Source organism: Canis lupus, chromosome 10 (genome assembly GCF_003254725.2).
Source record: "Canis lupus dingo isolate Sandy chromosome 10, ASM325472v2, whole genome shotgun sequence".
Lineage (NCBI taxonomy): Eukaryota > Metazoa > Chordata > Mammalia > Carnivora > Canidae > Canis > Canis lupus.
In genome coordinates, this window is record NC_064252.1 from 26,659,409 (window position 1) to 26,685,650 (window position 26,242).

The following is a 26,242-nucleotide window of genomic DNA, read 5'->3' on the forward strand; positions in this document are numbered from 1 at the left end:
GTCCCTTTTTTCCCTCTTTCTCTCTTTTGATCCTTTTTTTAAAAAAAGATTTTATTTATTTGTTCATAAGAGACACACAGAGAGAAGCAGAGACACAGGCAGAGGGAGAAGAGGCTCCCTGCGGGAAGCCCGAGGTGGGACTCGATCCCAGGACCCCGGGATTACGACCCGTGCCAGTGGCAGATGCTCACCCACCGAGGCCCCCAGGCATCCCTCTTTTGATCCATTTTTAAATGTAATTTCCAAATTTTATTTGAATTATATAGATGAAATTCAACTCAATTATGTTGATAAAAAGGGTCACTAAAAATCCCACCCCTGGGGCGCCAGGGTGCCTAGTGGGTTAGGGCTCCCCCTTTGGCTCAGGGCATGGTCGCAGAGTTGGGATCGAGCCCCAGGGCGGGCTCCCTGCTCGCTGTGGAGTCTGCTTCTCCCTCTCCCTCTGCCTCTCACGCCTGCTCCTGCTCTCTCTCTATCAGATAACTTTAAAAAAAATCTTAAAAAAAATGCCAACCCAGCCCAGATGGCCAGTGACTTCAGAATACAGGTGGGGGCCGCGCTGGTTCCCGCCCGCCAGCCCCGCTGGGTGAAGAGGGCACAGCCGAGGGCCCACGACCCCACCTGGAGTCCGGACTCATGACCACTGAGACCAGGAGAGGCGTCAAGCGTCAGCTTAGCCCAGAGAGGAGAGCTGTCAGAGCGGGATAATGGAGACGGTGGAGGGGCATCGTCCAGAGGCGCACGAGGAGAGCGGGTCCCGGAGCAGACGAACGTCCAGCCAGCGCCCGGCGGGTCACCCGGCCCGGGCTCGGGGCACACGCGGGGCCTGCCGGGCCGCCCACCTGATGACAGGAGAACCTGGGGCCGCAGGGGCTGGGAGCTGCCGGGCCTGCAGGAGCTGCGGGTGCCCGACCCCCCGAGGGGCAGTGCCCGTCTCCCAGCCTGTCCAGTAGGAGGCTACGCTCCCCGAGGGCCCGGCGCGACCTCACATCCCACTGGTCCCTCGAGTCCTTGCCACCTGCAGCCCAGGGCGAGTCCCACAGACATGCTTCCCGGTGGCCCCGACCGCCTGCCGCCTAGAGCCGGCCCTGCTGGATCCGGTGCTGGATCCGGGGGGCCAGGGCTCCATGGGGACCACGGGGAGGAGCGGGCTTCCGTCTCAGCCCCGGCCTGGCCCCCGTCCCTCCCGGTCCCCCTGGTGGCCTCGCGCTGCTCCAGCCCCTCCAGCCCGGGACACGTTGGCCCTGTCACCGGCCACCACACGCTACCCGGGTCCCCCCTCTTACCGTGGAACCCCACTAGCATTCCTGCAGGTGCGACACACGGGACCTGCGAGGTCGCCTGTTACATTTATATATCGCCTGAGTTCGGTTCGTTTCCTGTCACACTGGCTACAAAGCATCATCCAGAGCCTGCGTCCCTGTGGGGAAGGAAACGGAAGGGTACCGGTGTGACGACAGACGCCTGACAAATCACGGCGACAGACAAACCCAAGCCCAAACCCAAAGTTCTGTCTGTGTCCTTGCCGCCCCCGGAGCTGGACACACCAGCCCTGAGCCCGTCCCTCTGCGCTCCTGTGGTCTGTGCCCAGGTCACCCCCTGGCTTGGAGTTCCCGGCCGTCACCCAGCACCTTTGCCACCGCCCACGATGCTGAGAGTCCACCCCTGGGCCCCCCTCCCGTCCTCCCAGACTTTGAAGGGACATCGCTGGTCCCAGCCTCAGCTCGTCCCCTCTCCGGCTGAAGGTGCACCTCCCCTCCAGTCAACCGCCCACGGCCTCCCCGGCCTGCCCTCTGACAGAGGAGGACCCCGGCTCCCTGCTGTCTCCCAGCTCCCCACCCCCAGGCCTCCCCTCGGAGCCTCGGCTTTGCCTTCGACATTCGGAACCACAAGCTGAACCCCCAGCACCTTCTGCAGTTGCAATGACCAGCGATGCAGATAGTCTGTCCCAAGGAGCAAGCAGAGATCACCCTCCTTGGGGGCTGTTGCCGAGTCACGTGTGTGTTTCCAAGACGCCCCCGAGAGTTCAAGGTCAGTGCCACCCGCTCCTGATACTCGGCAGCAGGCTCGCCCTGTGAGCCTGACTCCTCTTTGGAGCATTCCAGAAACCATCCAGGGAGCACGACAGGGTGCTGGGGAAGGGGCTCGGGTTGGGGTCAGAGACATGGTCTGGGGCCAAGGACCCTGAGGCCTGCTCATCTTGTCACTCTGGGACCTGAATGGAGCCTCCTGGGAGTGTGTCCTACACAAAGTCAGACAGACTGAGCAAATGACAGTATAGGACAGCAGTTCCTGGGAGTACGGGGTTCTCCAGTAGGTTCCAAATCACTTGTTGTCCTGCGGAAACTCAAAGTTCACAGGCTGCTGGCCTGCAGCCTTCTCTGGGTCACTGTGCTCCCCCAGGTCCTCCCCTTTGGGGTGCTGCCCCTGCCTGAGCCCCTCCCTCCCGCTCCACCGTGGTCATCTAGGTCTGACTCTCTGTCCCTCCGGATCTCAACCTACAGGGTGCCTCTCCCAGCCCCTTACAGTCTCCGTGTGCGGCTGGTGCTCCCTTGAGGCCCTGACAGGGAGGGGAGGAATCTGGGAGGGGGCCCCCCGGGACTGTCCTGCGATCTAGGAGGGACTTGTGCAGGCTCACCAGCTGCCAGGGCTCCACTTGGGGGGGGCGGGTGGAGTCCACAGAGGCCAGCGGGAGAGCGATGGCCGGCCTGTGGGGGGTCCTGCCTGGGTGCCTGTCCCTTGGGGTCTGTCTGGGTGCCCTGTGTCAGGAGGGGCGGAGCTCAGCTTCTGTGCAGGGAAGCCCTTCCCTCTGGCTCCCTCCAGGGTAGGGCATTACAGGGGTTGGGGCTGGACTCCCCCCGCCCCTCTGCCCTGCCTCCACCCAATATGGAGACTCATTTTGCTTTAAGATTTTATTTATTAATTCATCAGAGAGAGAGGCAGAGACACAGGCTCCATGCAGGGAGCCCGACGGGAGACTCGATCCCGGGTCTCCAGGATCAGGCCTGGACTGAAGGTGGCGCTAAACCGCTGAGCCCCCCCCCCGGGCTGCCCAGACTCCTTTTTATTCTCTTACAAGGTGCCTGCATTCCCACCAGTGCTGCTGACAATAGGATAGGCTGGCAGTGGGGAGGTTTCTATTTCAAATCCCTCCCCCCCCACCCCTCCCCTACCGCTAGGCTTAGTGATTATGACTTGCAATAGAGGGAATTCGTGTGACACTTCCCTCCTTGAGGGCCCACTACACACTGAGAGGCATTTGCAGGTTTGCAAGGGGTTGCAAGCCTTTATTTAGCTCTCTGGACATCGTGACACATTTACAGAGAAACAGTTGGTAGAAGATCCTTAATATTTCCCTGCATGGCTCTGCATCGAAAATCAATTAAAGTAATTACTTCTCTAAAAATTGAAAACTCCTCCGCGGCGTTGACTGTAATCTTAATGATGTATGTTTGGAACCTAGGACAGATTTTTCAATGAAAGGAAATCTACTCAGATTTTTTTTTTTTAAAGACACTTTCTTCCGGGCCCATTGCCTTAAGCTGGTTTCCTTGGGTCAAGCTGAAGATGTTGGTGGAGGGCAAGTGGGCATTTCCTGGGAGGAAGTGTTTCCTTCTGCTGTTCACAGACGCCTCCTGAGGTCTATAGGCAGACTGAGGTCCATCCTTCAGGCTCCTTCTGCAGGTGGAGACAGGGGGGCAGAGGGGAGGTGCAACAGCCACAGGGATGGGGAAGGGAGGGGGCACCAGGAGGTGAGGGTCAGAGGAGTGTGGCCAGGGCGGGCAGGAGTGGAGCTGGCGCCCCGGAGGGAGCAGGTGACCCAGGGGAGGCTGTGAGAGGGGCCGGGAAAGACCAGGGAGACGACAGGAGGGAGAAGGGCAGCGGAGGCAGCAGGAGGGAGGGAGGACCTCACCTGGAGAATGGCCCGAAGTTGCTGAGACAATTGCTGACTCCTCCTGTCCAGATCAGCCCAGGGCTGGAAGGGTGAGTCCTGGTGGTCCACGAAGGTCTGCCAGCAGTACTCAAAGTCTGCATGGAGGCGGGGGAGGGAGGTGAGCTGGGCTCTGGGGAGGGCCAGGGGCCTCAGGGTGTCTGATCTCCGGGACAGGCTGAGCCCCTCCCCACTGCACATCTGCTGTGTCCCCTCCCCGGGGCTCCCCTCACCCCGCGGGACTCTTTCTTCAGCCTGGAACCTCAGCCACCTGACTTGTCTCCTTTCTGGAGTCTCCGTGGCACGGCCACCCACGATTCTCCCTCCCCTTCTGGACACCGGTCGCCCCTGACCTGCAGGCCCATGGCCCTCCTGTCCTGTGCCCTGCGGGCTCTGCCCACCCCCCCCCCCCGCAGGCAGCCAACAGGGGCCACCGCCAAGCATACTACTCCTGCCCACCCCTCTGTAGCACCCCCAGGCCTCTCCCTGCCCTCCGTCCCCCCAGGAGGCCCACGCTGACCTCTGAAGGTCATGATGGAGATGTGGACCCCAGCGTCGTACAGTTCGCGCAGCCCCTTCACATAGGGTCCCATGGTGTAGATGCGGGAGGCCAAGATGCTCAGGCTCACGTGTCTGTTCTTGGCCAGAAACCGAATAATCTCCTCGGCACATTTTTCGCAGGGGGTCCAGGAGAGAAAGCACGTGACCTTGTAGCTGAGCTTCTGGTCCAGGTTCCTGGAGCGGATGTGCTCCAGGAGGAACCACTCGGCATGTTGTCCCCCGCCACCCTGACACAGAAGAGGCACGGAAGGGTTCCTGCATTGGCAGTCAATACGGGGGGGGGGGGGGCGGGGGGGGCGGGAGGTCCTGGCCTCAGGGAGGCCCCGCTCAGGTCCTGACCCTGGGATGTCAACGCACTATTCCCAGGATCCAGGGTCACCAGGACGGGTGGACAAGCGCAGGAGGGCAATTTCCCAGGGGCCTGGTGGGCGGTGCTCGGGACCCCCATTCTGCCTCTGCTCACTATGGCTCCGCACCTGCCTGTACCTGACGGGTGTCCCTTCAGGTGCTTGCGGTCCCACTGATCAGGGGTTTGCAGGATTTCTGGCTTTTACACCACCGCATTCAAATATGATCCAACTTGACTACTGAGTTCCAGGAGCCCCGCTAAGCTTGTGCCCAAGGGAAGGGTCTTCGGGACCCTCACGACTGGGGCCCTGCAGGCAGAGGCAGCAGAGCCACAGACAAGGGAGAGAGGAGGCCAGGTGAGCACCCAGGTCAGTGACCTGATGCCGTGGGAGTGGGTGCTTCCTCCAGGGAGGGGTCCAGCCCTGTCTGCATCCACCCACTCACCCACTCCACGCGGGTGTCGCTACCTCCACGAGCCCCAGCGCCAAGCCCTCGGCAGATACACAAGGGCTCGCTGGGGGGGGCGGGGCAGGGCTGGGCAGGGGCGCCCGGGGGGAGGTGCCTGGCTCATGGGATGAAAGTCACTGTTGGGGTCATAGGACTGCGACATGAGTCCAACCAGTCCAGGGGAGGGATTGTCTAGCAAGGACCCGGAGCAAGTCAGGTGAGCGGTAGCAGCGCAGAGATCTGGGCGGAGCGTGATGGGGACACGGGGACCGAATGGACATTCGGGGGGATGCTGGTGTGGGCAGCAGTGCCTTGGCAGGATCCCCAAGAGTGGGCGAGGGTCCCTCCAGTCCCTCTCGCTTGTGGCCAGGGGGAGCGTCGAGAGCCCACACAACTCGGGCTCTCTGGCCAGGGGCCGCCCCGGGGAAGGGGCCAGGGAAAGCTGACCCCTTGCCTGGAAGCCTTCTCCTCTGTCCTAACTCTTCCTCGGAGGCACAGCAGAAGGGGAGAGGCTGAGCCCGGGGCTTCGGGTGACAGGGACTGACGGTGTCAGGCCTTGGGCCACTGGGACTGCTTCCCAATGTGTGGCTCCAAGCCAGTGACCACCACAGAAACGGTCCCCACCTGACTCCAGGCGAGCTGTGGCTGCTGGGCCGGGACCAAGCCTGAGAGGTGCGTGGGTCCAACCCCACACCTCATGTCCACCCAGAACCTTCTACCCCCTGATGGTCCCAGTATTGGGAGGCCCTGCACACTGCAGTCAGCCTGGGCCAGTCACCTCATTTTGAACGATGTCCTTATCCTGGTCCAGAAGGACCCCAGAGCTGCCATCGCTGAGCTCCACTTGGTAGCAGAGGTAGGTCTTGGATGGGTTATGATCATTCCGGAAGTTCTGGGTGAAGGTGTTCTCATCCAGTAGGTGTCTGTGGACACAGGAGTGGGGGAGAAGCTCAAAGACTCGGGGCTCCCTTTAGGGTATTGAGCATCATCTTGCTGATGTATGTTTAGAGTCGAAGAGAGATTTTACATAAAACGTACAGATACTTTGGGGCGCCTGGGTGGCTCACGGTTGAGCGTCTGCCTTTAGCTCTGGGCATGATCACAGGGTCCTGGGATCGAGTCCCGCTTCGGGCTCCCCCCAGAAAGCCTGCCTCTCTCTCTCTGCCTGTGTGTCTGCCCCCACCCCCCGTGTCCCTCATGAAGAAATAAATAACATCTTAAGAAAAAACCCAAAGAACAGCTAGTTTGATCTTTAGAACGCTAAAGTATTGCTTATGAGCTCATTGCGTTTTGCCAGATTCTTTGGATCCTCAGCGCACGCCCTTTACCCCGGCACCCCACATGCTGGCCAGACCCACAGAGGACAGGCTTCCACTCGCTTGCTGGTGCCACCCCGCCTCCCTCTGCGACCCCTTCCGAGGGCCCCCGGGGAGGCCAGGCCAGTCCTCTGCCCGGTGCCCCACAGGAGCAGCCCGGGGCGCTCAGACCTCGCCGGGGCCTCTCCCTCTCCCCGGGCAGGCTGGCATCCCATGTCCTGGTCTCACCAGCCCATCCCCGTCCTGCCGACCCTCTCCCTGTGGTGGAGGGACACCCTGGGGATTCCCCCCTTGACGTCAAGGCCAGCCCGAGCCACACGCTGTGTCGGGGCCCGACACATGCCCACTCGGGACCATTGCCGAAAACACAACACCAGAGCCTACTCTCCTCAGATAATCACGGGATTTTCTATAAGGATGAAAATACCACGTGCCCTTTCCAAACCAAAATCCTACAGCTGGGAGGGACCTCCTGGCCCAAGGCTCACAAGTGATCCCCAGGCCCAATTCCACCTGGAATTCCAGGATCGGAGGGAGTGAGGATCGGGACCATCAGGGATGAGTCCCGGAGCCCAAGGGAAGCCGGCGGGACATCAGAGCCGGACGGGCCAGCAGGAGGGAGGCAAAGACGTGGAGGAGCCCTGGGGTCCAGGAGGAGCCCCTGGGGGTGGCGGTGCCCCATCAGGCCGCCCTGGGCAGGGGCTCAGCAGCAGGTGATGCAGGAGGCGGGGTACCTGTCCCAGTCCTCCGGGCCAGCCTCCATGTCCGCGGCCCTTCACCGCCTCTGGCTCTGTGCCGGCTGCTCCTCCACCTGGTCGCACCTGTGCTCCCCCGTCGAGGTGCTCCCCGCGGACCCAGGAGCCTTATATACCATCAGCGCTCCTGGCAGCTGCTGAGCTGGCATTACCGCGCCACACCCCTTCTCGACTTGGGCTACTACTCATGCCACCCTCATGGGTGTCGACATAGGAGGAAGTTGTCTGGGAAGTGTCCTACCCGAAGTCCCCAGGGTCAGGTTTTGGTTTCTCTGCTCTGACGGAGGCCCTACCTGGAAGCCTCAAGGAGTGACCAAGGGCAGATGAGGTCCGAGGGGGGTGCGGTCCCTCTCAGATTGAGGGACCAGCAAGGCGGGAGGCCTTGGGACCTGGACAGGCGTCGGGACCCTGGAGGGCGGCCCGGGCACAGACACAGCCCCAGAGGGCAGGCTCCTGGGCGGTGTCCCCACCCCACCCCCCAGGAGTCTCCCTTAGCAGCCAGCAGGGCCTTGGCCTGACCTGGGCTCCCCGGGGCCCTCAGGGTGAGACACCTGTGCACCTGCACACAACCTTGTCCCGGGATGGCCGGAGCGTCCGGTCTGAGAAACGGCAGCCGGACCTTCCTCCCGGGTCCTCTCCAGGCGGGAGGACAAACTCCGGCTGAGCTCTCCTTCGGAGCCCACTCCCTAGGCGCCCACCACCCACTGGATGATTGAGACATTCAGCCCCATTACCACCGCAGCAGAAATGAAAGGCTCCAGAGGGACTGGGACTTGGCCAGGGCCCCACAGGGGTCAGAAGGATGGGTGCAGGGATGCAGGGATGCGGGGACGCAGCCCTCCTCCTGGGCGGCCACCTGTGCTCTTCTGTCCACCTCCAGGCCTGGAGCGATGAAGGGGAATTTGTGTTCCGGTCCCGAGGGGACCCGGGGCCCTACCCTCGTCCCCGTGGGGCTGCCCCTCTGGCCCACTGACTCCCCCATCCTGGCTTCCCTACCCACTCCACCCCGCATCCTGGCCCAGCCTCCCTCCCTCCCTCCCTGGGGCTGTGTCTGTCCCAGGGGCCAGCGGGGCCAACCCGGGCCTGAGTCACACCTGGCTGCCTCCACCGAGAGTCGCGGGGCTGATCCCCCTCCCCGCTGTCTAGTCACATCTGAGAGTGGAAACCTTAGCACAGTGTCCCTTCCTCCTGGGGAGGACAGACAGAACGGTGACCTCCCGGGGCCTGTGTTGAGGCCCCTCCCTCATCCCTCAGCCTCTAGACCCGGTCCTCTCTAGCCCTGACCCTGGCCCCTGGGGGCCCAGGTGGTCTCTGCGGTGTCCTGCCTGGTGCCCACACTTTCCACTCACAGCCTCTGCACCCAACGGACCGCACACACCCACAGTCTCTAGCCCTCCTGAGCTGGAGCCCCCATCCCTCCCTGGACGGGGGCTGCGGAGGCCAGGCCTGGGTCCCTGAGGATTTCCCCCACCCAGTCCCCAGCTCTTGCCTTCCAGGGGGGAGGATGCGGCCCTGATGCAGGCCAAGCTCTCTTCCAGGACCCCCAGAGTTTCCTGGTCACTCACCCCCTCGAGGCAGCGCTGCTGGTCCCCCCATACCCATTGTTTCCGAGGGAGGGACCCCTATGTGTGCACGCAGCCCTGTGCTGGGGCAGGCAGTGGGTCCAGGAGCGAGAGGTCCTGCTGTATAAGCCCTGGCCCTGGAGGCCCACTGAGACATCGCAGGGAAGCCTCTGGCTGGAGCTCAGACACTGGGGATGCCGGAGGAGCCAAGGGGGAGCACATGAGGGAGGGTCCACCCAGGTGCGATAGGACAGGGTTGCACATAATGAGCATCAGCAGAGAGGTGAGGGGGTGTGGCCAGAGCAGGACCAGAGCCAGAACGAAGGGCCTAGAGAGAGAGCAGGGCAAGGGCTGGGGTGCGGGCCACCCAGAGGAAGGGGTCGGTGAGAAGGAAGGCTCAGAGAGCAACAGGACAAGCGGGGTCTCCAAAGGAAACACCAACAGGAACCGTAAACGATGGGTCCCTGCTGGGCCATCATCACACTCGGTAACCACTGTGACCCAGCAGAAGGACGTGTGATCTCTGGGGTGTTAGGTTTGTGCGGCCGTCTTGCTCCCTGGGCTGAGACCCTGTGCCTGGAGGGGGGCAGCCCTCTGGTCGCCGAGGAGAATAGCAGAAGACAAACACGAAGAGCCGAGCTGGGGAGTTCTGGCAGCTTCCCTGAGTGTGTAACACGGACAGCTCTGTGCTGCGGCGAGGAACTGCCAGGAGCGCCTGAGAGCTCGCTCAGCCCAGAGTGAAGGCTGGCAAAGCCCAGACGCTTTGTTTGTTACATTCAGGTGATTCCCCCCCGCTGAGAGCCCAGGACGGAGGCCCAATCCCTGATTCCCAACATGGACCCTTACGTCCCCCCCTCCGAAGTCTGCACACATATGGAGTACAAATGTAGGGCCTGGAAAGGGAGGTGGGATGGATCCAGGAACGGATACAGGAGCTCCTCCAGCCAAGGCCTTGTTCTCTGTCCCCAGGAGGAGGGACTGTCAGAGAACAGAGCTGCACCCCCTCTTGCTCACTACAGGTGACAGCCACAGATTTTCTGGCATCACATCAGGTTGTCAGAGCCTGAAACAGAAACAGCCCCCAGATACTTTCCTCAGAGGTCAGTATGGGAGTGCCCAACAATGTTGTTTGTCTTGGGAGTAGAAGAAACTGGGTGTACTGGACCCACCCACAGCCTTCACCTGCTTGAGTATCTGCATCTCTCTGAAGCAGGTACCCACTGGTAAAGTGAACGAGAGCAATAACACGAGTCGATTGAGCCCTGTTCTTCCGTACTGAGGATCGCCAGGCAGAGCAGAATTAGGACCTGAGCCCAGCCCAGGAGGAGGCTTGGAGCAAACCCTGGTAGCCAGGGCCAGAAGCAGGAGGATTCTGAGCAGAGAGAATGTGCTGTGGGGAAAAGAGAGAGGGACACCAGCCTGTGGCTCAGACCAGCCTACTTTGTCCTCCAGGGCTGAGGTGACCGTACATCTTGCGTCTATCTCAGGACTGTGAGCCTTAGGGGTGGATTAGAAGAGGTGGTTCCCTACTCAGGATATCCCTGGGACCTCAGGACACACATATAGACAAGCATCTGCCGTCCTATACACGTGCCTGAGCAAACGAGCCCAGCCACTTTATGACCTAGACACCCCGCACAGCTACTCGACAAGCAGGGACATGACAAAAAGGAACCACCCAGGGTTAAAGGACTCATCCAAGTGAATATCTGAACTCAGACCAACGTCAGCGGTTGAAACTCCCCAAATGGTGACTGTTGGAAGAAAAGCATCATCAAATCACACCTTTGGTTTTGATTCTGGACTCTGACAACATCCCTACCTCTGGCCCAGGAAGCAAGTCACCAAAAAATCCATGGTACAGTGACACAGGGGATAGGGGGCAACCCAGGAAGAGGACTGGTGGTCCCGACAGGAGGAGTAGGTTCCCCACAGTTACAGTTTCCAGAGGGTGGGGTCCAGGAAGACCTGCCCCCTATCTCCCAGGGCCCTGTCTCTCCAGGAGCCCAGTGTTGAAGCTCTGCCCATGAGCCAGAGACCACCATGAGGTGCTGGACAGGGGACACGACACAGCCAGGGAGCACTACTCGCCCCAGGGCTGGGCACAGGCAGCCTGTCCTGTCCCCTGGCTCCAGGGAGGGGAGGCCACCTGCAGGGGGGCAGGGCTGGGAGCTCATCCAGAGCCACCTGGCCTGGAGTCAGGATGCTAACGGGACCTTCTGCTGCCTGAGCGGTGGAGAGACTCAGGCCGAGGGGCCGTGTGTGCACCCTCCTGGGCTACTTTGGCTCCAGTCTGTCTCTCTGGCACCACCAGTCTGTCCCCCGTCCCCCGCCCTGGGCAGCCCAGCCTGTTCCCAGTTTTCCTGACGGGAGAACAGAGACCAGTCCTGGCCTGGCCTGCACCGGCTCCCGAGGTAGGGGTGCAGACATGAGCTCTCACGGGGACCCGGGCCCTCCCTTCCCTTCCCTCCTCGGACCCTGGCACGCTTTGCTAGGAACTCTCTCTGGCGGAACCCCAGTAAGGATCTTTTCACATCTTCACTCTGTTCCGGAGCTGACTCGGGGGGGAGGGGCTGTCCTTCCCCGGAGAGGACAGGATCTCCCTCCTCCAGCTGGCTGCCTGTGTGCTTCTTGGTCATGGCCACACGGGTCGTGTCGAGCGCTTCCCCTGGACCCAGAGGTCACCACGCAGGCTCTACAGCCACCTTTTCAGGAGCATGTCTCAGGGAGACAGGGACAGGGAGCATGCTAGTCCCTGGGCCTGTGCTGTGAAGTCTGTGTGAAGTCAGACTTCAGAGAACATGGGGCGGGGGCCATGGGTGAGGATGCGGGGCTGGGGTCCTTCGGGAAGGACCAGGGGGACGAGAACATTGAGGTGAGGCCCCCCTCCCAGGTCCCAGCTGGCGGGGCCTCATGCTCCTGCCCCTCATCTGAGACTCACACAGGTGAGTCAAGAGGTAACCTTGGGGAGAAGGGCAAGACCTTGTTGGCCGGGATGTGCCCTCTGGTCTTCCCGGGACGAGGATGCTCTCACCGCCTGTACTCTGGTCACTCACTGCAAATCGGTCTTCCAGACGTGGAGACACGCAGAGCCAGTCTCGTCTGCAGTAGAGGGGGCAGGCAGGCGGAGGCACGGAGCAGACAGTGCAGGGGTAGGGGAGCCGGGAAGGACGGGGTGCTGATAAACATTCCAGAACCTGAGACCTCAGAGCTGCTGGCAGAGGAGCTGGAGTGCTAGGGAGACTGTCCCGGGAAAGTGGGAGCAAAGCACCCTCCTGTAAAGGAGGCCCCGTTGGTCTCCCCACAGACGCTCCAGGACGGTTGAAGGGGCACCTCTGCTCAGGAGAGCCAGTGCCGCAGGCTGAGCCCATTGAGATGCGGGTGTCCTGGCTGCAGGAGCCACCTGGAAGGCAGGGGACAGATGTGTGTGTGTGTGTGGGGGGGCTGCTGCCCTCAGTGGGCCTCCAGGGCCAGGGCTTATACAGCAGGACCTCTCGCTCCTGGACCCACTGCCTGCCCCAGCACAGGGCTGCGTGCACACATAGGGGTCCCTCCCTCGGAAACAATGGGTATGGGGGGACCAGCAGCGCTGCCTCGAGGGGGTGAGTGACCAGGAAACTCTGGGGGTCCTGGAAGAGAGCTTGGCCTGCATCAGGGCCGCATCCTCCCCCCTGGAAGGCAAGAGCTGGGGACTGGGTGGGGGAAATCCTCAGGGACCCAGGCCTGGCCTCCGCAGCCCCCGTCCAGGGAGGGATGGGGGCTCCAGCTCAGGAGGGCTAGAGACTGTGGGTGTGTGCGGTCCGTTGGGTGCAGAGGCTGTGAGTGGAAAGTGTGGGCACCAGGCAGGACACCGCAGAGACCACCTGGGCCCCCAGGGGCCAGGGTCAGGGCTAGAGAGGACCGGGTCTAGAGGCTGAGGGATGAGGGAGGGGCCTCAACACAGGCCCCGGGAGGTCACCGTTCTGTCTGTCCTCCCCAGGAGGAAGGGACACTGTGCTAAGGTTTCCACTCTCAGATGTGACTAGACAGCGGGGAGGGGGATCAGCCCCGCGACTCTCGGTGGAGGCAGCCAGGTGTGACTCAGGCCCGGGTTGGCCCCGCTGGCCCCTGGGACAGACACAGCCCCAGGGAGGGAGGGAGGGAGGCTGGGCCAGGATGCGGGGTGGAGTGGGTAGGGAAGCCAGGATGGGGGAGTCAGTGGGCCAGAGGGGCAGCCCCACGGGGACGAGGGTAGGGCCCCGGGTCCCCTCGGGACCGGAACACAAATTCCCCTTCATCGCTCCAGGCCTGGAGGTGGACAGAAGAGCACAGGTGGCCGCCCAGGAGGAGGGCTGCGTCCCCGCATCCCTGCATCCCTGCACCCATCCTTCTGACCCCTGTGGGGCCCTGGCCAAGTCCCAGTCCCTCTGGAGCCTTTCATTTCTGCTGCGGTGGTAATGGGGCTGAATGTCTCAATCATCCAGTGGGTGGTGGGCGCCTAGGGAGTGGGCTCCGAAGGAGAGCTCAGCCGGAGTTTGTCCTCCCGCCTGGAGAGGACCCGGGAGGAAGGTCCGGCTGCCGTTTCTCAGACCGGACGCTCCGGCCATCCCGGGACAAGGTTGTGTGCAGGTGCACAGGTGTCTCACCCTGAGGGCCCCGGGGAGCCCAGGTCAGGCCAAGGCCCTGCTGGCTGCTAAGGGAGACTCCTGGGGGGTGGGGTGGGGACACCGCCCAGGAGCCTGCCCTCTGGGGCTGTGTCTGTGCCCGGGCCGCCCTCCAGGGTCCCGACGCCTGTCCAGGTCCCAAGGCCTCCCGCCTTGCTGGTCCCTCAATCTGAGAGGGACCGCACCCCCCTCGGACCTCATCTGCCCTTGGTCACTCCTTGAGGCTTCCAGGTAGGGCCTCCGTCAGAGCAGAGAAACCAAAACCTGACCCTGGGGACTTCGGGTAGGACACTTCCCAGACAACTTCCTCCTATGTCGACACCCATGAGGGTGGCATGAGTAGTAGCCCAAGTCGAGAAGGGGTGTGGCGCGGTAATGCCAGCTCAGCAGCTGCCAGGAGCGCTGATGGTATATAAGGCTCCTGGGTCCGCGGGGAGCACCTCGACGGGGGAGCACAGGTGCGACCAGGTGGAGGAGCAGCCGGCACAGAGCCAGAGGCGGTGAAGGGCCGCGGACATGGAGGCTGGCCCGGAGGACTGGGACAGGTACCCCGCCTCCTGCATCACCTGCTGCTGAGCCCCTGCCCAGGGCGGCCTGATGGGGCACCGCCACCCCCAGGGGCTCCTCCTGGACCCCAGGGCTCCTCCACGTCTTTGCCTCCCTCCTGCTGGCCCGTCCGGCTCTGATGTCCCGCCGGCTTCCCTTGGGCTCCGGGACTCATCCCTGATGGTCCCGATCCTCACTCCCTCCGATCCTGGAATTCCAGGTGGAATTGGGCCTGGGGATCACTTGTGAGCCTTGGGCCAGGAGGTCCCTCCCAGCTGTAGGATTTTGGTTTGGAAAGGGCACGTGGTATTTTCATCCTTATAGAAAATCCCGTGATTATCTGAGGAGAGTAGGCTCTGGTGTTGTGTTTTCGGCAATGGTCCCGAGTGGGCATGTGTCGGGCCCCGACACAGCGTGTGGCTCGGGCTGGCCTTGACGTCAAGGGGGGAATCCCCAGGGTGTCCCTCCACCACAGGGAGAGGGTCGGCAGGACGGGGATGGGCTGGTGAGACCAGGACATGGGATGCCAGCCTGCCCGGGGAGAGGGAGAGGCCCCGGCGAGGTCTGAGCGCCCCGGGCTGCTCCTGTGGGGCACCGGGCAGAGGACTGGCCTGGCCTCCCCGGGGGCCCTCGGAAGGGGTCGCAGAGGGAGGCGGGGTGGCACCAGCAAGCGAGTGGAAGCCTGTCCTCTGTGGGTCTGGCCAGCATGTGGGGTGCCGGGGTAAAGGGCGTGCGCTGAGGATCCAAAGAATCTGGCAAAACGCAATGAGCTCATAAGCAATACTTTAGCGTTCTAAAGATCAAACTAGCTGTTCTTTGGGTTTTTTCTTAAGATGTTATTTATTTCTTCATGAGGGACACGGGGGGTGGGGGCAGACACACAGGCAGAGAGAGAGAGGCAGGCTTTCTGGGGGGAGCCCGAAGCGGGACTCGATCCCAGGACCCTGTGATCATGCCCAGAGCTAAAGGCAGACGCTCAACCGTGAGCCACCCAGGCACCCCAAAGTATCTGTACGTTTTATGTAAAATCTCTCTTCGACTCTAAACATACATCAGCAAGATGATGCTCAATACCCTAAAGGGAGCCCCGAGTCTTTGAGCTTCTCCCCCACTCCTGTGTCCACAGACACCTACTGGATGAGAACACCTTCACCCAGAACTTCCGGAATGATCATAACCCATCCAAGACCTACCTCTGCTACCAAGTGGAGCTCAGCGATGGCAGCTCTGGGGTCCTTCTGGACCAGGATAAGGACATCGTTCAAAATGAGGTGACTGGCCCAGGCTGACTGCAGTGTGCAGGGCCTCCCAATACTGGGACCATCAGGGGGTAGAAGGTTCTGGGTGGACATGAGGTGTGGGGTTGGACCCACGCACCTCTCAGGCTTGGTCCCGGCCCAGCAGCCACAGCTCGCCTGGAGTCAGGTGGGGACCGTTTCTGTGGTGGTCACTGGCTTGGAGCCACACATTGGGAAGCAGTCCCAGTGGCCCAAGGCCTGACACCGTCAGTCCCTGTCACCCGAAGCCCCGGGCTCAGCCTCTCCCCTTCTGCTGTGCCTCCGAGGAAGAGTTAGGACAGAGGAGAAGGCTTCCAGGCAAGGGGTCAGCTTTCCCTGGCCCCTTCCCCGGGGCGGCCCCTGGCCAGAGAGCCCGAGTTGTGTGGGCTCTCGACGCTCCCCCTGGCCACAAGCGAGAGGGACTGGAGGGACCCTCGCCCACTCTTGGGGATCCTGCCAAGGCACTGCTGCCCACACCAGCATCCCCCCGAATGTCCATTCGGTCCCCGTGTCCCCATCACGCTCCGCCCAGATCTCTGCGCTGCTACCGCTCACCTGACTTGCTCCGGGTCCTTGCTAGACAATCCCTCCCCTGGACTGGTTGGACTCATGTCGCAGTCCTATGACCCCAACAGTGACTTTCATCCCATGAGCCAGGCACCTCCCCCCGGGCGCCCCTGCCCAGCCCTGCCCCGCCCCCCCCAGCGAGCCCTTGTGTATCTGCCGAGGGCTTGGCGCTGGGGCTCGTGGAGGTAGCGACACCCGCGTGGAGTGGGTGAGTGGGTGGATGCAGACAGGGCTGGACCCCTCCCTGGAGGAAGCACCCACTCCCACGGCATCAGGTCACTGACCTGGGTGCTCACCTGGCCTCCTCTCTCCCTTGTCTGTGGCTCTGCTGCCTCTGCCTGCAGGGCCCCAGTCGTGAGGGTCCCGAAGACCCTTCCCTTGGGCACAAGCTTAGCGGGGCTCCTGGAACTCAGTAGTCAAGTTGGATCATATTTGAATGCGGTGGTGTAAAAGCCAGAAATCCTGCAAACCCCTGATCAGTGGGACCGCAAGCACCTGAAGGGACACCCGTCAGGTACAGGCAGGTGCGGAGCCATAGTGAGCAGAGGCAGAATGGGGGTCCCGAGCACCGCCCACCAGGCCCCTGGGAAATTGCCCTCCTGCGCTTGTCCACCCGTCCTGGTGACCCTGGATCCTGGGAATAGTGCGTTGACATCCCAGGGTCAGGACCTGAGCGGGGCCTCCCTGAGGCCAGGACCTCCCGCCCCCCCCGCCCCCCCCCCCCCGTATTGACTGCCAATGCAGGAACCCTTCCGTGCCTCTTCTGTGTCAGGGTGGCGGGGGACAACATGCCGAGTGGTTCCTCCTGGAGCACATCCGCTCCAGGAACCTGGACCAGAAGCTCAGCTACAAGGTCACGTGCTTTCTCTCCTGGACCCCCTGCGAAAAATGTGCCAAGGAGATTATTCGGTTTCTGGCCAAGAACAGACACGTGAGCCTGAGCATCTTGGCCTCCCGCATCTACACCATGGGACCCTATGTGAAGGGGCTGCGCGAACTGTACGACGCTGGGGTCCACATCTCCATCATGACCTTCAGAGGTCAGCGTGGGCCTCCTGGGGGGACGGAGGGCAGGGAGAGGCCTGGGGGTGCTACAGAGGGGTGGGCAGGAGTAGTATGCTTGGCGGTGGCCCCTGTTGGCTGCCTGCGGGGGGGGGGGGTGGGCAGAGCCCGCAGGGCACAGGACAGGAGGGCCATGGGCCTGCAGGTCAGGGGCGACCGGTGTCCAGAAGGGGAGGGAGAATCGTGGGTGGCCGTGCCACGGAGACTCCAGAAAGGAGACAAGTCAGGTGGCTGAGGTTCCAGGCTGAAGAAAGAGTCCCGCGGGGTGAGGGGAGCCCCGGGGAGGGGACACAGCAGATGTGCAGTGGGGAGGGGCTCAGCCTGTCCCGGAGATCAGACACCCTGAGGCCCCTGGCCCTCCCCAGAGCCCAGCTCACCTCCCTCCCCCGCCTCCATGCAGACTTTGAGTACTGCTGGCAGACCTTCGTGGACCACCAGGACTCACCCTTCCAGCCCTGGGCTGATCTGGACAGGAGGAGTCAGCAATTGTCTCAGCAACTTCGGGCCATTCTCCAGGTGAGGTCCTCCCTCCCTCCTGCTGCCTCCGCTGCCCTTCTCCCTCCTGTCGTCTCCCTGGTCTTTCCCGGCCCCTCTCACAGCCTCCCCTGGGTCACCTGCTCCCTCCGGGGCGCCAGCTCCACTCCTGCCCGCCCTGGCCACACTCCTCTGACCCTCACCTCCTGGTGCCCCCTCCCTTCCCCATCCCTGTGGCTGTTGCACCTCCCCTCTGCCCCCCTGTCTCCACCTGCAGAAGGAGCCTGAAGGATGGACCTCAGTCTGCCTATAGACCTCAGGAGGCGTCTGTGAACAGCAGAAGGAAACACTTCCTCCCAGGAAATGCCCACTTGCCCTCCACCAACATCTTCAGCTTGACCCAAGGAAACCAGCTTAAGGCAATGGGCCCGGAAGAAAGTGTCTTTAAAAAAAAAAATCTGAGTAGATTTCCTTTCATTGAAAAATCTGTCCTAGGTTCCAAACATACATCATTAAGATTACAGTCAACGCCGCGGAGGAGTTTTCAATTTTTAGAGAAGTAATTACTTTAATTGATTTTCGATGCAGAGCCATGCAGGGAAATATTAAGGATCTTCTACCAACTGTTTCTCTGTAAATGTGTCACGATGTCCAGAGAGCTAAATAAAGGCTTGCAACCCCTTGCAAACCTGCAAATGCCTCTCAGTGTGTAGTGGGCCCTCAAGGAGGGAAGTGTCACACGAATTCCCTCTATTGCAAGTCATAATCACTAAGCCTAGCGGTAGGGGAGGGGTGGGGGGGGAGGGATTTGAAATAGAAACCTCCCCACTGCCAGCCTATCCTATTGTCAGCAGCACTGGTGGGAATGCAGGCACCTTGTAAGAGAATAAAAAGGAGTCTGGGCAGCCCGGGGGGGGCTCAGCGGTTTAGCGCCACCTTCAGTCCAGGCCTGATCCTGGAGACCCGGGATCGAGTCTCCCGTCGGGCTCCCTGCATGGAGCCTGTGTCTCTGCCTCTCTCTCTGATGAATTAATAAATAAAATCTTAAAGCAAAATGAGTCTCCATATTGGGTGGAGGCAGGGCAGAGGGGCGGGGGGAGTCCAGCCCCAACCCCTGTAATGCCCTACCCTGGAGGGAGCCAGAGGGAAGGGCTTCCCTGCACAGAAGCTGAGCTCCGCCCCTCCTGACACAGGGCACCCAGACAGACCCCAAGGGACAGGCACCCAGGCAGGACCCCCCACAGGCCGGCCATCGCTCTCCCGCTGGCCTCTGTGGACTCCACCCGCCCCCCCCAAGTGGAGCCCTGGCAGCTGGTGAGCCTGCACAAGTCCCTCCTAGATCGCAGGACAGTCCCGGGGGGCCCCCTCCCAGATTCCTCCCCTCCCTGTCAGGGCCTCAAGGGAGCACCAGCCGCACACGGAGACTGTAAGGGGCTGGGAGAGGCACCCTGTAGGTTGAGATCCGGAGGGACAGAGAGTCAGACCTAGATGACCACGGTGGAGCGGGAGGGAGGGGCTCAGGCAGGGGCAGCACCCCAAAGGGGAGGACCTGGGGGAGCACAGTGACCCAGAGAAGGCTGCAGGCCAGCAGCCTGTGAACTTTGAGTTTCCGCAGGACAACAAGTGATTTGGAACCTACTGGAGAACCCCGTACTCCCAGGAACTGCTGTCCTATACTGTCATTTGCTCAGTCTGTCTGACTTTGTGTAGGACACACTCCCAGGAGGCTCCATTCAGGTCCCAGAGTGACAAGATGAGCAGGCCTCAGGGTCCTTGGCCCCAGACCATGTCTCTGACCCCAACCCGAGCCCCTTCCCCAGCACCCTGTCGTGCTCCCTGGATGGTTTCTGGAATGCTCCAAAGAGGAGTCAGGCTCACAGGGCGAGCCTGCTGCCGAGTATCAGGAGCGGGTGGCACTGACCTTGAACTCTCGGGGGCGTCTTGGAAACACACACGTGACTCGGCAACAGCCCCCAAGGAGGGTGATCTCTGCTTGCTCCTTGGGACAGACTATCTGCATCGCTGGTCATTGCAACTGCAGAAGGTGCTGGGGGTTCAGCTTGTGGTTCCGAATGTCGAAGGCAAAGCCGAGGCTCCGAGGGGAGGCCTGGGGGTGGGGAGCTGGGAGACAGCAGGGAGCCGGGGTCCTCCTCTGTCAGAGGGCAGGCCGGGGAGGCCGTGGGCGGTTGACTGGAGGGGAGGTGCACCTTCAGCCGGAGAGGGGACGAGCTGAGGCTGGGACCAGCGATGTCCCTTCAAAGTCTGGGAGGACGGGAGGGGGGCCCAGGGGTGGACTCTCAGCATCGTGGGCGGTGGCAAAGGTGCTGGGTGACGGCCGGGAACTCCAAGCCAGGGGGTGACCTGGGCACAGACCACAGGAGCGCAGAGGGACGGGCTCAGGGCTGGTGTGTCCAGCTCCGGGGGCGGCAAGGACACAGACAGAACTTTGGGTTTGGGCTTGGGTTTGTCTGTCGCCGTGATTTGTCAGGCGTCTGTCGTCACACCGGTACCCTTCCGTTTCCTTCCCCACAGGGACGCAGGCTCTGGATGATGCTTTGTAGCCAGTGTGACAGGAAACGAACCGAACTCAGGCGATATATAAATGTAACAGGCGACCTCGCAGGTCCCGTGTGTCGCACCTGCAGGAATGCTAGTGGGGTTCCACGGTAAGAGGGGGGACCCGGGTAGCGTGTGGTGGCCGGTGACAGGGCCAACGTGTCCCGGGCTGGAGGGGCTGGAGCAGCGCGAGGCCACCAGGGGGACCGGGAGGGACGGGGGCCAGGCCGGGGCTGAGACGGAAGCCCGCTCCTCCCCGTGGTCCCCATGGAGCCCTGGCCCCCCGGATCCAGCACCGGATCCAGCAGGGCCGGCTCTAGGCGGCAGGCGGTCGGGGCCACCGGGAAGCATGTCTGTGGGACTCGCCCTGGGCTGCAGGTGGCAAGGACTCGAGGGACCAGTGGGATGTGAGGTCGCGCCGGGCCCTCGGGGAGCGTAGCCTCCTACTGGACAGGCTGGGAGACGGGCACTGCCCCTCGGGGGGTCGGGCACCCGCAGCTCCTGCAGGCCCGGCAGCTCCCAGCCCCTGCGGCCCCAGGTTCTCCTGTCATCAGGTGGGCGGCCCGGCAGGCCCCGCGTGTGCCCCGAGCCCGGGCCGGGTGACCCGCCGGGCGCTGGCTGGACGTTCGTCTGCTCCGGGACCCGCTCTCCTCGTGCGCCTCTGGACGATGCCCCTCCACCGTCTCCATTATCCCGCTCTGACAGCTCTCCTCTCTGGGCTAAGCTGACGCTTGACGCCTCTCCTGGTCTCAGTGGTCATGAGTCCGGACTCCAGGTGGGGTCGTGGGCCCTCGGCTGTGCCCTCTTCACCCAGCGGGGCTGGCGGGCGGGAACCAGCGCGGCCCCCACCTGTATTCTGAAGTCACTGGCCATCTGGGCTGGGTTGGCATTTTTTTTAAGATTTTTTTTAAAGTTATCTGATAGAGAGAGAGCAGGAGCAGGCGTGAGAGGCAGAGGGAGAGGGAGAAGCAGACTCCACAGCGAGCAGGGAGCCCGCCCTGGGGCTCGATCCCAACTCTGCGACCATGCCCTGAGCCAAAGGGGGAGCCCTAACCCACTAGGCACCCTGGCGCCCCAGGGGTGGGATTTTTAGTGACCCTTTTTATCAACATAATTGAGTTGAATTTCATCTATATAATTCAAATAAAATTTGGAAATTACATTTAAAAATGGATCAAAAGAGGGATGCCTGGGGGCCTCGGTGGGTGAGCATCTGCCACTGGCACGGGTCGTAATCCCGGGGTCCTGGGATCGAGTCCCACCTCGGGCTTCCCGCAGGGAGCCTCTTCTCCCTCTGCCTGTGTCTCTGCTTCTCTCTGTGTGTCTCTTATGAACAAATAAATAAAATCTTTTTTTAAAAAAAGGATCAAAAGAGAGAAAGAGGGAAAAAAGGGACAAAGGTGTCCGACCTGCCTACATAGACCCTGGGCTTCGTACCCTCTTCCTGTCGGAGGACCGCAGCCAGCTGGACCCCTGTACTCCCCGGAGCTGGACGCCCACGGTCACCTTGACTCTCTGGGCCTCTCCTCCACGTTCTTGCTGTTTCTGCCTCCAGTGTTCTGGGTCCTGGAGTGTGACCCACCGTGTGACCTGGGAGCTGACAGCGGGTCTCCCCCACGCCCAGCGTGATACACTTTAAGGACTGGATCTGAGGCAGGCAGGAGCGAGCCTGACTGGCCACCAGGGTCTGTTCCTCATGCCTCATAGGACTGGGAGTGGCTCTTTGAACCCTCCCACCCCGCCCAGCAGTGAGGACGGGTCCTCTCAGGTCCCCCCACAGGGGAGGACACAGCCTCTGGGGAGAGGTCACAGCCAGAGCCGGGAGGTGACCCTCGTGCTCTCCATGCTCGGCCCATGCGCCCCAACTCAGAGCCTGGCAAGCTGAGGAACGTCCGAAATGGGGCACCAAGATGTCTCTGTAAGCGTGGAGGTTTACGCGATCCCACAAGCAATAGCCGAATCTCAGACACAATGATGAGAAGAAAATAGGAGGGAGCTCCCTTCAGGGGAAGAGGAAGTCATACAGGCTCCCAAGGAAACAATTACTTTTCAGAGAGGAAGCCCACTTGTCCTGTGTTTTCAGACAACTCACCACACACTCTCAGTCACTCCCGTGTCAAATGATCAATCAGCCCACCCTTCACATGCTTTCCTAGAAGTTTCCTTACATGAGGATTGACGTGACGCAAGTGAGCCCCCAGTGCCCGCGCCCCGACTTAAGAAATAGACACAAGACTGGCCGACTGGGCCCCGGGCCCCCGTTTCCTGCCCGCTGGGAGGTTCGGGAAAATGGGTGTCCCCTGACCTCCAGCTCGGGGCTCAGGAGGGGCGAGGGATTAAGGGAGGGTCGGGGCAGGGCCTGGGAGGGGGCCGGCCTCTGGTCTGCAGGTGGTGGCCGTCCTGTCCTGCCCTGGAATCCAGGCGGGACCCACACCTGGAGGCCTGCCCCCCTCCGCCCGGATGCCGGGCCTACACAGCCCCCCAGGTCTCAGTATGTCAGAGGAGGAAGGCGAGCTCCTCAAATCCCGAGAGGCGCCATCAATATTCACAAGGGCCCGTGAGATTCTGCGTGTGCACGAGCCCTGATCCACTTGATCCAGCCAGTCCCCTAGCGGAGCACACTTCGGGTCTTTCCAAATGTTTGCTATTCTCAAGAAAGCCCTGGCGCTGAGTTTTACAAACGCTCTGGCATTCTGGACAGATGGTCGTTGGAAATCCCCAAAGCATTGCAAGCTGAGGCTCTGGTTCGCCTCGACAGATTTCCCTTGACACCCTGCTTGGAGCCCTCTCCCACTGAGGCCGTGAGAGGCGCCTGGTGACACCCCCGCCCCGGCTCTCCTGCATTTGGGGCGTCCTGGCAGGGGAAGAACAGGACCACCCAGCGGCTTGGGAGGAGGTCAGCCCCAAGCCATATCCCGGCCACTATTCTGGTACACAATCCCTGAGTTGCTGAGCTCACGTCACTCTGGATGAACGCCCCTCCTTCCACAGCTGGGCTCAGCAGAGTCACCCAGGTCGAGGCTCCCTTGTTGGCCACCTAGAGCTGCTCCCTCAAGGAGAAGGGGTTCAGGTTGGACCCATGGGGTTGATGTCCTGGGCTGAGGAGAAGCCCAGAGGGCGTGGGGACAGAGGATCAGTGTCCTGGGAACGGGGCCTGGGGACAGTCATCACGTAGAGGGCCTGAGGGATGGAAGGGGCAGCCCCTGGGTCTCAAGGGGTGACCGTGTTCCCAACTGCAACAGAGAAAAGCATGAGATGTGACCACATGGACCAGCCGAATTCGGGGCAGGGCTGCCCAGCGGCCACCGGCGAAGGCAACAAAAGCTTCCCGGGCTGGTTCCACGTGGCTGGAGACACAAAGATGAAAAAGCCCCTGCCTGGACCCCGAAAAGCCCTCTGGACCTTCCTTTTTTTCACCCACCACCGTCCCCCCGGGCCTCCAGGAACCTGATGCCCCCAGAAGACTTTATCTTCCAGGGATAGGTGACGGGTGGCAACAAGCCTTCCCTATGTTACCATGTGGTGCAACAGGCCAGTGATGCCTCCTTGTTTCACGATGACTTCCCGCACAGCCAGGTCCCAGGCGGGGACAGGCCCAGACAGCCTGACATGCAGGGACAAGAGTAAAGCCGTCGGTGGGCCTTTCTCAATCATACACCTGTCCTCCCAGCGCGTGGACTGTGAAGGTCCTGGCAGCAAGCAGGTGGCTGCGGACACCAAAGGTGGAAGCCGGGTCCTGAGGCATCCCTTCAGCTGGGGTCCACAGGCAGAGCAGGGGTGGGTCCGTGGGACGAAGATATGGGGTCACCTGGGTCCTCTCCTGTCTCCTCTAGGCTGCCATCTCCTCGAGGGCAGGACAGTACCTAGCACATCCTTGCATGCCAGGTTCCTGCCGGGGTGGGACCCCGAGTAGGTGCTCCTGGGTGCTGCTGGATGGCCGAGGGACACAGGGAAGGACTGAACCAGCCTTGTCTTCCCTGTGGGTGGGAGTATCACCATGTGGAAATGTGGCATACCTTCTTGGAGAACAGTCTGGCAAAGCCAGAAGCACACAGGCACTGCCGGGGCCCTGGCAGGTTCCCGGAGCCCTGGCTCTGAAGGTGACTTGAGCACAGAGCTCCCTGCCTGAGCCCTTTGTAGCCAAGACCCCCTCCAGTCTTCCCAGCAGATGGGCAGGAGCTGGGACTGGGCACAGGCGGAGGTTGCCAGGGGTCAGTGGTCCTATAGGGGCGGCGGGGGTGTCCAGCTAGCTCCCAGAGGGAGGATTCCAGCCTGTGCTGAGCGTGAGGTCAGGATCCTGGGTAGGTGACCCTGGGGACAACTTCAGAGTCCCTGGAGGGCGAGGAGGCAGACAGGGGCACGTGTGGTAGGGCGGCTTCTCTGTCCTACAGGGAAGCTGACTGTCTCCTCTCCCACCACAGAGCTCCCAGGATGTGGGAGGACGCAGGCACCCCAGGGAGGCCGGGAGCCCTGGTGCCACCTGTGCACAGGTGCTGGGAGAGCCCCGGGGTGAGGATGCTCTTGGCCCCTCTGCTCCTCTCTTTCCCATCCTACCTGTTACTGGGCCTTCCTCCCTTTGGGGCTGACCCTCCCTTGTGTATATTTTCCCTCATCAGGCCTCTCCTGCCTTTTTCTGGCCCCTGTTCTCCCTTTGGCTTAGCTCTGCTGTTTCCAGTCCCTAGTCCCTGCCTTGTCTCCCTCCCTCCCTTGTGTGCCTTTCCCAGGCCAGGCTGGCGGTAGAGTGGGGAATAGGGAGTGAGGAGGAGCCTCTGGTTGACCAGAGTTGGCCTTTGTACCTTGCCACATGATCCCCAGGTCTATTTAAACCACATTTCCTTCATGTCCCTTATGTTCCCTATCACTGCTATCTGCAATTTCATAGCAGATAATGTATTATTTCATAAAATTATAGAGAAAAGACAGAGATAGTGATGTAATGGTGCCTGCTCCTCTGCAGAGACCGCATGGCCTTTCTAGGCATTTCTGGGCAACCTGCTGTAGCCCCCACACAGACTCACCTGAGCCAGCTGGCCGCCCAATCTCAACTTGGCTGTGGGGTGGTCCCCAGTGCATGATCATCACTTGTCCCATTATGGACTGGGATCATGTCTGTAGCGTTCTGGCGCCCCAGCTACAGCAGTGGCCATGCCCCTTCTCTCACAGAGATATTCTGGTAAGGAGTATTGTGGCAAGGGATGGGGCTCCACCTGAATACCGCAACATACAAATCTTTCATCTAAATGAGGAGTAAATGACAGAGAAGTAGATAGTTGGATAGATAAGGAGATACATAGACGGTAGGAAACAGATAAGGAAAGAGTACACCAAGGCTAAAGCCAATGGGGAACATGTTCACAATATGCAAATTTGCATGAGGAGCATATGGATACTCTTTATATACAACTTTCTGTAAGTTCGGCATAAAATAAAACATTTAAACAAATAAAAAAATTAAATTAAAATGTTCGCTCTCTGTAGGAGCTAATATGGAGCGTTTTCTGTTACAACTTATGTCTGCTCTTCAAATTGACCACAAGGAGTGACTGTTGTTCTCACAGTCGTGGAAGTCAGGAAGAAAGAAAAATCTCAGGCAGCCCAGGTGGCTCAGCAGTTTAGTGCCTGCCTTCAGCCCAGCTGTGATCCTGGAGTCCCGTGATCGAGTCCCACATTGGGCTCCCTGCATGGAGCCTGCTTCTCCCTCTGCCTGTATCTCTGTCTCTGTCTCTCTCTCTCTGTGTGTGTGTGTGTCTCTTATGAACAAATAAATTTTTGAATCTTTAAAAAAAAAGAAAAATCTCCTGAAGTCCCCATTTCCTCGCAGGATCTCACCGGTGATAGAACCCGTTACAAGTACAATCTTAGAAATAGGCCCCCCCAACCACTGTGAGCCACCCTTCAGTCTACAAGAGCTGCTGCAAATGTGGGGAGCAACCCTCTGGCAAGTGCTGCCCTAGCTCCAGGTGGCACCTCCCACAGAAGCAAGAGGTCAAGGATTCTGCACTCCAGTCAGCACCCCAGAAGATGGGGGTTCTGGGGCTCCTCCTTAGAGCCTGGTGGCCCCAGCCATGGGAGCCAGAAATTGATGAACAGAAGCCACATTCACCTAGACAGAATGTGCTACCATTTTTCTGTCTCCTTGGATCTTTTGGATCAAAAATAGTTTTGCTTCTACTTTAAACGCTTCCAGGTCCATGAAC

General features: G+C 61.0%; 2 protein-coding genes across 2 annotated transcripts in view; one reads left to right on the forward strand and one right to left on the reverse strand.

Moving 5' to 3' along the window:
* Positions 1-7,499, reverse strand: part of LOC112675192 (DNA dC->dU-editing enzyme APOBEC-3G-like) — a 30,090-nt gene extending 22,591 nt beyond the window's left edge. Inside the window, exons 1-5 of the mRNA XM_049115066.1 lie at positions 7,338-7,499; positions 6,066-6,210; positions 4,452-4,719; positions 3,914-4,029; positions 3,651-3,678 (exon numbers count right to left, since the gene is read on the reverse strand). Of these exons, the coding sequence (XP_048971023.1) occupies positions 3,651-3,678; positions 3,914-4,029; positions 4,452-4,719; positions 6,066-6,210; positions 7,338-7,366 (586 nt within the window). The 5' untranslated portion in view covers positions 7,367-7,499. The remainder of the gene's footprint in view (positions 1-3,650; positions 3,679-3,913; positions 4,030-4,451; positions 4,720-6,065; positions 6,211-7,337) is intronic.
* A 6,447-nt stretch (positions 7,500-13,946) lies between these two features.
* LOC112675198 (DNA dC->dU-editing enzyme APOBEC-3A-like) lies at positions 13,947-18,177 on the forward strand. Its single transcript, XM_025471742.3, has 5 exons — positions 13,947-14,108; positions 15,236-15,380; positions 16,726-16,993; positions 17,416-17,531; positions 17,767-18,177. Exons 1-5 carry the CDS (start codon positions 14,080-14,082, stop codon positions 17,800-17,802), a joined length of 594 nt encoding a protein of 197 aa, XP_025327527.3. The 5' UTR covers positions 13,947-14,079; the 3' UTR covers positions 17,803-18,177.
* Positions 18,178-26,242: the final 8,065 nt, after the last annotated feature.